At 45.2% G+C, this 13,318-nt stretch overlaps 1 protein-coding gene across 1 annotated transcript in view; it reads right to left on the bottom strand.

Moving 5' to 3' along the window:
- Nucleotides 1-1,935: 1,935 nt before the first annotated feature.
- Nucleotides 1,936-13,318, bottom strand: part of GPR139 (G protein-coupled receptor 139) — a 39,512-nt gene continuing 28,129 nt past the window's right edge. Inside the window, exon 2 of the mRNA XM_004325407.2 lies at nucleotides 1,936-2,870. Coding sequence (XP_004325455.1) covers nucleotides 1,936-2,870 — 935 coding nt within the window. The remainder of the gene's footprint in view (nucleotides 2,871-13,318) is intronic.

Raw genomic sequence — 13,318 nt, 5'->3', positions numbered from 1 at the left:
AATTATTTAAAAGGAGTAGGGGGCTTCCCTGGTGGCGCAGTGGTTGAGAGTCCACCTGCCGACGCGGAGGACACGGGTTTGTGACCCGGTCCGGGAAGATCTCACATGCCGCGGAGCGGCTGAGCCCGTGAGCCATGGCCGCTGAGCCTGCACGTCCGGAGCCTGTGCTCCGCAACGGGAGAGGCCCGCGCACTGAAAAAAAAAAAAAAAAAAAAAAAAAAAAAAGGAGTAGGAATTCGGATCATCAGGATGAATGTGACCTAAAGTTGATTGAATTAGTGTTGAGGACATTGGTTCAAGTTTAGGGATTGTGTGGCATCGGAGCCTTTTCTACCCTGCTCATTTATTGCAAGTTCCCTTTAAAAGGGTAGACATGTCTTCCAATTTAGGGACAAAAGTGCAGTAAAAATTCAGCCTGAGGAACCAAGTGTTCCAGGTGGACTGTCTGCTTTTTGTTGGATCACCAAAAATATCATACAATTCCAAAATCATTTTGGAAGACTTCTTCTAGAACAGGGATAAGTTCAAATACTGGGAATCTGGGAGAGAAGTTTTTAAAAAAATGTAACTGAGAAAAACTCCAGCATGGATTTTTCTTTCAAAACACGTCATGGGGTACATAGGAACCTAATGTAATCAAGTCTGTGTGTGTGCACACATGAGTTGTAGTTCCCAGGGAAGCCTCTATTAATTACACCCTAGAACTGTTCTTGCCTTGGACAGACAAGAGCAGAATAAATAAATTCATATTTTATTATTTTGCAAAGGATCTGGGTTAAATAGCATCACCAAAAACGGGCACCACCCTTTTGAGCCATGTGCATCAAAGCGCAGACATGCAGACAACACGCATACCTTTCCACTGCCATTTGCGGCCGAATGGCAATGCCAGCTGGACAGTGGGGCAGAGCTGAGAATGTCTCCCTTCACACCTGGAGAGCTACAGTTCCTGACCCTCAAAAACTAAACCCAGTTCCAAAGTCACTTCAAATAAAACAGTTTGGTGACGGCTTCAGCAAGCAAGGAGGCAGGGTTGGCAACTCTACACATAAAGCCTTCTCCAGGAAGCGTGAGCGGCACCGCAACAAGAAGCTATTTGAGTAAGGAGACCGTACACAGCTGACACAAGGATGGATTGAAACAATGGCAAGAGTGGGCTTATTTTTTTGTTTTTCTGGGCTCAAGAACTCCTCCTATATCCCCACACACCAGGCAGGGCCTTTGTTTTGGAGGAACTAGTTAAAATCTATACATAATGGCAAATAGAAAGGCTGCATCTTAGACCCCAGGTCTGAGTGTCGTGGTTATGTAGGTCAGGAGCCTTTGCACAGAAGCTCTGACCAGAGTTGGAGTAAGATCCAATCCTCGCCTGCCCCCAGAATCTCATTCTACAGATTGGGGTGCCAGGGCCACTTCAAGACCAAAACCCTCACTAGGACAAAGGGCACCTTGGAAAATTCTCGAATTGGTCAGCATCGTTAGCTGCTGGTAACAACACAGGGAAATGATGGATGACCTCAGCTCTCGGAAGAAGAGTGTGGGCTCAGCTATGTGCTACTGTGGCTTGATGTGTCACATAAATGAGCGGTTTCCAGTGACCGTGGATGGTGCCAAGGCTAAGTCATAGACTATTTCTCTACTGTGTGTCCTTACAGGCCACAGGATAATGACACAACCTCCAATGACATCTTCAAACTGGTAGGGACTTCTGCTGTCAGCATGACTTGGTAGAAATGAATGCATAAATGAAAACAAGATTCATGCTTTTCTTTCTTCTCCTCCATCTTTCCTCATCTACCAGTCTGAGAGGTGCTCAATCTGTGGAGACAGGAAATCAGGTTAGCACTCTTCAGGAGAGCTGTTCAGCCATAGGATGGGCCACATTCCCATCTGGAAATGGATTATGCAGAGACGCGAGGTGCCAAACCTATGAGGTCATGGGGATACCTTTATAGGTTTTCCATTTTTGTCGTACTGGTACACCAGCATCTTGATACAGTGTGAGTTGGCCGGCGAGATCCAAGGGCTACTTGTTATGGAAAAGTTATGGTTGGTGTAGAACTGTATTGGTTGCTTCTGGCACTTGAAGAAGGCCTTGAGGGTAGCGGCCGCCATTTTGCGGAACCGCTTGCTGATGAAGCAATAGAGGAAGAAGTTGATGGCCGTGTTCAGAAGGGCCAGCATGTTGGCAATGTCGGACATAACGTGCATCAGCCAGCGGTTCTGGATGGGTGCCCCATACAGGTGGTAGAGGATCATGATGATACGTGGGGCCCAGAGTGTGGCAAAGATGGAGGTAATGGTAAACAAGATGGCAGTGGTTTTCCCTGTGGAGTAGCCACGGAGGCGAAAATTGCTCTTCCGCCTGAGCTTGTATACAATGATTGAGTTCAATATGAAGAAGATGGAACAGGGCACCAAGTACACAGTGAAGCAGTGAATCCAGATAAGGACATGGTGCACGGAGGTGCTGATGTAGTCTTCAGTCCAGATGTTGGGCCACCAGTAGTAGGGGATGCTGGTCAGGAAGCAGGTGACATAAACACTTACGATGACTTTCCGGGTGCGGGCTGGGTAGGAGACCATGTGGTACTTGAGCGGGTGGCAGACCGCAATATACCGGTCAATGGTTAATGGAACAGTAATCCAAATTGAGGTGTGGATGGATGAGAATTCCAGCACTTCTATGATCTTGTCGGGAACCTGAGGCATCTGCATATTCAAGATGAAATCTTCCAACAGGAAGTCCACGAACACAATGAAAAAGAGGACCAAGATGTCAGCAGCAGCAAGTGCCAAGAGATAGTTGTAGGAGGACTTCTGTCTCCTGGCCACCAGCTGAGAGAGGATGATCACGGTTAGGATATTTGCTGTGGAGAGAAGAGAATCTGGCTTACGTCTGAAGCAAGATGACTTTATTGGCTACTAGGGGCCCCTAGGCATAGTGTATCAGGCACTCCCACGGAAATCAAAGGGACTGAACCCATGCTCTTGAGGGACAATCTCTGCACTGCAATTGCACCTCATACAAACATCTGGATACGATTTTGACAAAGTTTCCTGTTCACATGGTACTTAATTTGTCCCTCACACAGTCATGACAGTGGTGCTGCCGTTGTCCTCGCTTCAGAAATGAGACTGGGTCTCAGAGAACTTAAGGAACTCACTTAGAGCCACAGAGTTAGTCATTCATGGTGACAGGGACCAAACCCAGATCCTCTAATCCCCAGTCCTCTGCTCTTTCTTTTGTCTGACTGCATGGAGAATATGGGGCTGGGATGGCATTTCCTGTTTCCCGTGCTCAAGTAGGACATTGGACTATACAACCTCTTAAGAACCTTTAGAACTTGGATTTTAAGACCTTTCTTTTTTAAGTGGGTTCAGAATTGAAGGAATGGAGAAGATCATGACCTTTAGATTAATTTAAAAATAAATTATATTTATTTTTAGAGTTGGTACACATGGTACATAATTAAAGTTAATAGAAAAGTAAAATTTCCTTCCACTCTTATTCTGCAACCACCCAAATACCCCTCCCTCAGGGCATTCATAGTTAATAAATAATCTGTGCTTATGCATGTCTGTATAATAGGTGTGTATATAGGTTTTGCAAATATAGTAGCAATACATTATTTTTCTGGGGGTCAGAATTGTTTTGGAATGCATCCACATAATTCTGATCAGTTTTAAAAAAACAAATGTCTCTCTGAATAAGATACATCTGGAAGGTCATTAGGAACTGACTCTAAAATGATAGCCCAACGGATAACATCTGGAAGTCATTCTACACACTTATTCTCATTAAGTCACAACCAAACCTGAAATTTGAACATTATTAATCTTAGTTTGCAAACAAGGGTCTGAGAGAATTTATGTCCCCTGTCTGAAGTGCAGTGGCAGAGCTGGAATCCAGGGCTCTCTTTCTCGCATGTGCCTTTAAAATTATTTCACAATAGTTCACATGTGAAAATGTCTTTAATATGCACACTCTGGTGTAGTCATCACTCAGGTTAAACACATTTTAACACTTTGCCACATATGCTTTAGTTCTTTTTAAATAAAGAAACGACACTATAGATGCAGTTGAAGTCTTCTTTGAAATTGTTCCGGCCCATCATTTCCCTTCCCCCTTTCCCCGCCAGAGGCAGCCACAGTGCTGCGGTCTTCAGGGCCACGTTTGCATACTCTTAACTTTCTTTTATACAGAACCTGCCACTCTACATGCTGCTTTTTTTCACACAAGTTGCTTTTGAGACCTCTTTTTTTGGATACATGTAGATCTATTTCACTCATCTTAACAACTATAGAGCAATTCCATTAATAACCTTATTGCAATTTATTTATTCATATATACACAGACATATTTATACATATACACACGTGTCTATATATGTATATATACACATATTAATGTAGACATATACATCTAGCTGTCTATATGTGTATATATATACACATATACTATATATAGACATCTATGTGTCTTTGTATATGTATATATGTGTGTGTGTATATATATATATATATATATATATATATACACACACACATATTTAAATTGGTTTCAGGATTTTGCTGTTATAAACTGCTGTAGTTAATACCTTGATATGACTCTCCATGAGAAGTAGCTATGTGTCAGAGTTTCTCTCAGGTAGTATATATATATGTAGAAGGGTGTTATTTAGAATATGTGCATCTTCATCTTTACCAGATATTGCTGAATTGCTCTGTAAAGTGGTTTTACTAATCTGCACTCCCAACAGTAGAGTATGAGAGTTCCAGTTGCTCCATAACCTCTCATTACTTGGGCACTGTCAGGTTTTTTTGTTTGTTTGTTTGTTTAAGGCTGTGCTGTCCTTGTTCTTGCTCAAAGCACTTTGAAATAACATTTTGAAGTGGTGGAGAGTTAAGGTACCAATTATATTAATTATCCAGTATTCATTCCCAGTGGTTTAGAGCATTCAATACCCATGCTTTAAACCACTCGGCAATATCAGTACTTCTAAGCGGGAGTGAGGGCACCATGTGAGTATGTTACACCCTGGACAATAAAGAAAAATTATGAGTAAATTTTACTTTAAGTCAATATCTAAGAAAAGAGGTCCATTAAAGCAAAATTCTTTATATTCTTAATCCTGGAATTTCAAAAGTTTACTTATGCATCCAACAGTGTTTTTCCATAATTACTATGAGCTATGCCCTGGAAGGAGATGTTGAACAAAATAGACATGGTCCGTCTTAACTTCATGGAGCTTAGAGTTTACTATGCAAGAAAAGCTTCAACCGAAGAATCACAGAAGAAAATGTGTAACTGGAAGCTCTAGTAAGTGCTATTAGTGATCAGAAGAATTTTTACTGAGGAAGTGATATCCAAGCTGAAATTTGGAGACCCAGTAGGAGGTAAATAGGCAAAAAAGGTGGTTGGAGAAAGTGTTTCAGGCAAAGGAAACAGCATGTGCAAAGGCCCTGAGGTGGGGAAAGCATGAAGAGTTGAGTTTATTAAGGCAAGGAATACTCATATGGATTTCTACTTGCTTTGTATACATTTTTGCACTTCATAGCTCTCTTTTATTAAACAGCCTGTTGAAAAGTGTTCGAAAATGTCTTATTCATTTAGACATCCTTTCAGAAAACATCTAGCATCTTCCTTCTGTGTACGTGGGCCCAAGATGGATACAAATTAGTATTGTAGACATTCAGAGTCTCCACTCAGAGAGTGTAGAAACAGCATGCAAGGGGCTGAATATTAAAGAGACAAACAAGAATACACACAGTGATACATGAGCCACAGGTGCATAGATACAGAATGAAGGGCAAAGGCTTTGGAGGAGGTGATGGGTCAAAAGTTAGGCTACTCCGACCTGACAGTCAGAGTTTCATGGAACTCAAGCTGTAAAACCAGCCGCATAGCACAGGGAGATCAGCTTGGTGATTTGTGACCACCTGTGGGGGGCGGTATAGGGAGGGTGGGAGGGAGAGAGATGCAAGAGGGAAGAGATATGGGAACATATGTATATGTATAACTGATTCACTTTGTTGTAAAGCTGAAACTAACACACCATTGTAAAGCAATTATACTCCAATAAAGATGTTAAAAAAAAAAAAACCAAAAAACCAGGTCTGATGCTTTCCCATCAAGCCAAGAGCATCAGAGCACAGTGATTTAGAATGTGGAGTTTGGGGCCAGGCTGCCTGGGGTTCAGTCCTGGCTCTATTATTTATTGACTCTTTGGCTTTGGGCAACTTTATTCAATCCCGCTGTGCCTTAGTTTCCTTTTTCATAAAACAGGTTTAATAGGGTTATTCTGAGGATTGAGTGAGATAATTTTTATAAAGTGGTTAGAACAGTATCTGGCATGTGGTAAGTTCTCAATGAATGTTAGTTCTTGACTGAGAATCCACTCATTCAACAATTATTAACGGAGCATTTACTATGTGTCAGGCACTGTATGAGGTGCTGGAGATGCAGGAATTAACAAAATGGGCAAGTTCCCTTTTATCATGGGGCTTATAGTATAGTGGGTGAGAGAGACAACACATAAATACAAAAATGTACAACAGCATTTCAGATAGTGATGCTATACAGAATAAAACCAAGGGATGAGACAAATCGTTGGGGGGTGTTGTTTTTTAGATTGGACATTTGAGTTCAATTAAGGATGAGGAGAGGGGATCTGCCATAAAAAATCCGTGAGAAAAGAACTCTAAGCAGGGGGAATGGCAAGTGCAAAGGCTCTGAGGTAGGAAAGAACTTGGTATTCATGGAACTGAAAGAAGGACTCTCATCCGTCCTATTATCATCCTTATTTTACAGGGAAGGAAACTGAGGCTTTGATATTTAGGTTATCTCTCCATAGCCACAAACTGAGTAAGTGGGAGAGCCTGAAGTTGACTCCAGCTCTCTCTGACTTTATGGCATATCAAGTTCCGCTTCGTTTCCAGCCGGAGGAAAGTGATTCCTGTTCTCTCAGTTGCCCCTGACTTAGAAAAGTGCCGTCATTTCTCAGAACCTCTTTTTTCCATTCATTAAACAACGTCCACACACTCTCTCACGTCCCTGCTCTGCTCCCCAGCTTATAAGGGGGGTAGGGATGAATAAATGCTGGGGCGTCCCCAGAAAAAAATGTTATACAGTCATCCTTTAGTATCTGCAGGGTACTGGTTCCAAGACCCTCCTGTGATACCAAAATCTGCAGATGCTCAAGTCCCTTAAATAAAATTGTAGAGTACAGATGGCTCTCTGTCTCCGTGGGTTCCGCATCCACGGATACAGGGGGCTGACTGTATATATTCTGCGGAGAGTCACTTTTCAACACCATCTCTTACTTCCTCATCGAACCCTGTTTGTAATGTGGTGCTAAAAATGTTCCCTATCCAAACTCTTCAAAAATATTCCATCTCCATCTAATTAATGCTTTAAGTCAGGCAAGTCATCAACTCCAAATTAAATTTCCAGCTATTCATATTTGACATTTCCTTAAGTTTCTAGTAATTGCGTCTCTCGAGAAACTAACCCGCAGACATTGAGTTTCCCATTGCTTTCGTGCAGGTCGATTTGCTCCCAAGGCAATATCAAGAACACTTAGAACATCCTTGGGATGAGAGAGATGTGTGAGCCACAGAGACCCAGAGGGGAATGGAACAATGCCTGTGTATTGATTTTCTGAAAAAGAAATGAGAAGGTAGAATTTTCAACTCCCAAGGTCGGCATTTGCTATAATTCCCCACATTGAAAAATCCTTTCATTTCCACTGTGACAGTTTTTTCCCCAAAGAAAAGGAGTGGTATTGACAGGGTCTGTGTGTATTTATAAAGGGTGAATAAGCAAAGAAACGCAAGTCATCACCACCTGAAATTCCATTTCATTGCATTTTTACTTTAAAAAATATTGCATTAGGGCTTCCCTGGTGGCGCAGTGGTTGAGAGTCCGCCTGCCGGTACAGGGGACATGGGTTCGTGCCCCAGTCCGGGAGGATCCCACATGCCGTGGAGCAGCTGGGCCCGTGAGCCATGGCCGCTGAGCCTGCGCGTCCGGAGCCTGTGCTCCGCAGCGGGAGAGACCGCAACAGTGAGAGGCCCGCGTACCCAAAAAAAAAAAAAAAAAAAAAAAAAAGTCAGTGCTTCTAAAAAGCAAATCTTTTCTGTCAATGGTGTCGTTGGACAGGTGGGTAATATAAAGCCCATGTTTTGTGATTGCAAAGCTTCTTTGTTATATTCTTGGGGGAATTCATTTCCTATACTTTGCAGCTTACCATGCTCAAACTTGAGAGGATTTAGGGAGCGCTAAAAGATCAACACAGGTTGAGCTGTCAGACCCCACCACTGGACGGTTGACTGGTGCAGAGGGAAAGGGTCAAGGTCTTCCAGAGGTATTTTCTGTGTCTGTGAGGACTAAGAAGTTCCTGGAGATTCCTTGGAAGAGCCCTGACTGGGAGTTCTGAGTTTATATCTCTTAATTCTGCTACATTTCTTGGTTTTTGGTTGTTTTTTTTTGTCTTTGAAAATTATTTTTTTTAATTACAAAAGTAAAATATACCTTTAAAAATTAAACATATCAGTGTATAATAATATTATTAGCTCACTTTTATTGAGCATTTACTTCTAAGCATCTTACACACATTTAATTTCATTTAATTTTTACAACCACCCTATGAGGTTGGAACAATTATCTGAGAGCATCGAGCCTTAGAGAGGTTATAAGTAACTTGTTTGTGGTCACAGAGCAAGCGAGTGGTGAGCCCAGACATTAAGCCAGGCTTTTTGTCTCCTGAGTTTGTACATGTAACTATTACATTAGACACTGGAAAGTGAAAGTCTGTCCGAATCGCATTTTCTAGAGATATTATGGTATCTAGTCTCTTAGATGGTCCTCAGTGAACCATACCTCCTGGTGTTCATGCCTTTGTGTAGTCTCCTCCCCTTGAATTGGAGCTTGTCCTGTGATTCACTTTTTTTAAAAAATAAATTTATTTATTTACTTTTGGCTGCGTTGGGTCTCTGTTGCTGCGCATGGGCTTTCTCTAGTTACAGCAAGTGGGGGCTACTCTTCGTTGCGGTGCCCGGGCTTCTCATTGTGGTGACTTCTCTGGTGGCTTCTCTTGTTGCAGAGCACGGGCTCTAGGCATGCGGGCTTCAGTAGCTGTGGTATGCGGGCTTGGTAGTTGTGGTACACACGGGCTTAGTTGCTCTGCGGCATGTGGGATCTTCCCCCATCCAAGGCTGGACCAGGGCTCAAACCCGTGTCCCCTACATTAGCAGGCAGGTTCTTAACCACTGCGTCACCAGGGAAGTCCCTGTGATTCACTTTCGACCAATAGACTACTGTGGGGGTGACACTGCATGAGCAGGTTGTACGTGGGCCTTTTGAATACCTGCTTTGGGACGCTCCATCTTGGAGCCCAGCTGTGAGAAGGCCAAGCCACATGGAGATGTCGTGTGTAGGGACTCTGGTTGAAAGCCCCAGGTGAGCTCGTAGCCGACAACCAACATCAACTGTCTGTCATGTGTCTGTCATGTGAGTGAGCGCTCTTGGATGTCCAGCTCCATGGAACCCCCAAATAACTGCAGTCCCAGTGCCCTGCGGCTGCCACTGTGAGAGACCCTGAGAAAGAGCCATCCGGCTGAGCCCAGTCAGCCTAAGAACCAGGACAAATAATCCTAAATGGCTGTATTAAGCCTCTAAGTGTTCGGGTGGTTTGCAATGCTGCAACCAGAACAGAGGTTTATTAACCATTTGGTGTTTGTATCTCTAGAATATTTATATGCCTATAATTATAAATATAATTAGTAATAAGATTATCACCACAAAATGAGATCATACACTAATACTGTTGTGCAAGTTGGTTTTTTATTATCTTTTTTCTCTTTTTTAAAAACTTTAAATAATTAATTTAGTTTTGGCTTCATTGGGTTTTCGTTGCGGTGTGCAGGCTTCTCATTGCGGTGGCTTCTCTTGTTGCAGAGCACGGGCTCTAGGCGTGTGGGCTTCCGTAGTTGTGGCTCGCGGGCTCTAGAGCGCAGGCTCAGTAGTTATGGCACACGGGCTTAGTTGCTCCGTGGCATGTGGGAAGCCCCAAGTTGGTTTTTTAATCAATTAGAAATAAATCGTGAATTTTTTCCTATGTCAATTATATTCATGAAATATTCACTTATGGCTGGACATTACTTATTTTATTTTTTATTTTATTATTTTGGCCACCACAGAGCTTCATTAAACATCCTTGCATATTTCTGTAGAATAAATTCTCAAAAGTAGAAATGCTGGCTTAAAGGGTAACACAGATTTTTTCCCTTCCTCCCTCTCTCCTCCCTCTCTCCCTCCCTCCCTCTCTCCCTCCTTTCTTCTTAAAGGCAGCTAATAGAATTTGTAAGAAGGGAAAGAGCTCAAGGTGAAGCTACAAAAAGATTTAGTTTAGACACCAAGAAGCACTTTCTGACTACAGTGGTAGTTATGGGAACGAGAGCAGGCCACTGACACCACAGCTGTTTGGTCCACGCAGGTCTTCTGAAAAGAACAAAGAGTTGTGTATCTGGGCTGATTAAATTCCTGGCGTTACCTTCTGCAAATCCTCTTTCTCTGCATCCTAAATTATATTTTCGTGAATTTCCAAAAAGAGAGCAATTCACCCCTTTCAGCCCCCATCCCCTGTGACTTAAATGCATCCCTCCTTCCTTCAAGGTGCCTATCTTTTGTACTAGAAGAGTCAGCCCTCATGTCCTACAGACACATGACGACCCCTGACACTGTGAGCCATTCCAGTGGTGCTATTTATATGGTTGCTGGAAGGTGCCTCAAGGACAGGTTTTTAGGCAAAGCCATTTCTAAGCCTCGCAGGCAAGAAGTCAGCACTGCCCTTGTTTAGATCATCTGGGGAGTGGGCACTGAATTGGGTGATGGGGCATTGCTCTTGAGGGCTGTCATCTCCCTTACTGTTACCTGCTCCACTACAGGTCCCGGAGGGATCTTGGACCAAGGGGAGATAAAGGGGAAAGGGGAAATAAGATGCTGGTGCTGGCTCTGGAACCCTGAACCAAGCTGCTGCTGCTGCCCCAGCTCCCCCGTGGTGGGCAGGGCACCAGGTCGCTGCGTCCAGAGGGGCCAGAAGGGGAGGGAGGCGTGGCCTCGACGCGGCAGCTGCACCCACCATGCACAGCATCAAGCGAGTGGTGGTAGGTGATGGGGCTCCTCTGCTACACAGCTGATGCCTTCCCCAAGGAGTCCACCCTGCGGCGTTTGACGATTACAGTGCCCGAAGTGCACCTGACTGGCGCACGGTGAGCCCGAACCTGTGGGACGCGGGGCCAGGAGCATGACCGTCTCGCACACTCTCCCACCCTCAGCCCAACGTCTTTGTCATCTATGTCTCCACTGCCAGAGAACGTGCGGCACAAGTGGCATCCAGAAGTGTGTCACCACTGCCCTGAGGTGTACATCCTCCTGCTGGGCACCAGGAAGGACCTGAAAGCTCAGCCTGACACCTGCGGCGCCTCAAGGGCAGGGCCAGGTGCTGGCCGAGCAGATCAACGTCGTGCGCTCCCTGGAGGGCTTGACCTGGCAGCAGGACGGCGCTTAGCTTGGAGGCTGACCCGCCCCACCCCGGACAACTGGTGCCTTGGTGCCTCGTCTGCCCCCAGCTGAGCCTGAAGGACAATTCTAGCACCCCTTGGGGGGGGGTGCTCCCTGAATGCCTTTTTCTCCTTAAGGAGGCCCACAGCGAGGGGGCCTTGGGTCCTGCCCCACTCTGCTTGGGAACACCAGGTATTCTCGAGAGCTCACCCAGGCCAAGGTTGGCTCCCTCCCCAAGAAGCCAACCCTTGCCCCTCCCCATTTCCCCACGCAGACGTTGGTGCCTCTGTGCTGCGTCCTCTCAGGTTAGGAGCTCTCAGCTGTCCAGTCCCTAACAGCTCCCTCACTGCTCTTTGACTGGTTCCCCTCTAGATGCTCTCTCCCTTCCCCAAAGAAGGAGCCACGGAACCCAAGAACGGTGAATATGTCCTAACCTACTCCCACATGCCCAGGTCTTATGCATTTGCTGACTGACTCAGCCCCCCATGCCCCCCGGGCCTTTCCTACCCCATCAGCATTATTAAAATCTCGTCTCCAGTAGGGGATGGGGGGAGATGATGCTGACGGGACTTGGTGTTCAGTCTTTTTGACCTCTGTGGATGGTGCCAGGAGGTCTTCAGGCAGTTGTGCCCTGAGGGCTTCTAGGAGAGGATCAGGGAAGGGTTTCCCAAGGGCAGCTGTCCATCCATGTGGTCCCAACCCCAGGCACTGCCCGCTGGCCAGTGGCCAATCTTGTTTCCCATTGTTCCACTTGCTCCAGGGCAGAAGCCAGGGAATGTGGAACATACTTCCTGAAGTTGGCTATTAGAGGCACGAAACTGACTGTGGACTAGTGGGGTGGAGGTCAGGCAGTGGGGCCCCAGCTCATGTGAAGGCAATCCCTGAGGGATAGCTTCCAGGTTCCTGCAAGGGCTCTGAAGGGCCATTTGTTCTTTTCCCTCTTTGCAGGCTGAACTTCACCCCACATATCCAGGTACGTAAGAACCTATCATAGGACTTCCCTGGTGGCGCAGTGGTTAAGAATCCTCCTGCCAATGCAGGGGACTCAGGTTTGAGCCCCGGCCCGGGAAGATCCCACATGCTGCGGAGCAACTAAGCCCGTGCACCACAACTACTGAGCCTGCGGTCTAGAGCCCGCGCTCCGCAACAAGAGAAGCCACCGCAATGAGAAGCCCGCGCACCGCAACGAAGAGTAGCCCCCGCTCGCTGCAACTAGAGAAAGCCTCCGCGCAGCAATGAAGACCCAACACAGCCAAAAAATAAATAAATAATTTAAAAAATTCTCACTTAAAAAGAAAAAAAAGAAAAAAGGAACCTATCGTAGCTGGAAGAGGTTGTGAAGTGTAGTGATTAATCTCCCTGAACCTCAATTCCTACATCTGTGAAATCGGCATCAATATAAATAGCACCCTCATAGGTTATTAGAAAAATAGAGGAAATAATGTGTAAAATACTTAGTACAGCCCCTGGCACATGGTGAGCACTCTGTAAATGTTAGTTTTGTTACTTTTCACACCTGGCCAGTTCAGTTCAGCAGACAATTATTGAGCTAGAGGCCAGACACTTTGCTGGAAGCAGAGCTGAATAGGAGAGAGTCTGAGCTCTCAAGGAATCCATGGAAGATTCTCGTTTACCTCCATGGATCATTCCAGGCACTATAGTCCTGTCACCTTATCTGGAAATTCTTTTTTTTTTTGCGGTACGCGGGCCTCTCACTGTTGTGGCCTCTCCCGTTGCGGAGCACAGGCTCTG

This window comes from Tursiops truncatus, chromosome 15 (genome assembly GCF_011762595.2).
Source record: "Tursiops truncatus isolate mTurTru1 chromosome 15, mTurTru1.mat.Y, whole genome shotgun sequence".
Classification (NCBI taxonomy): Eukaryota; Metazoa; Chordata; class Mammalia; order Artiodactyla; family Delphinidae; genus Tursiops; species Tursiops truncatus.
Note: the sequence above shows the minus strand (reverse complement) of the source record. Positions and strands in the feature narration are given on the sequence as shown.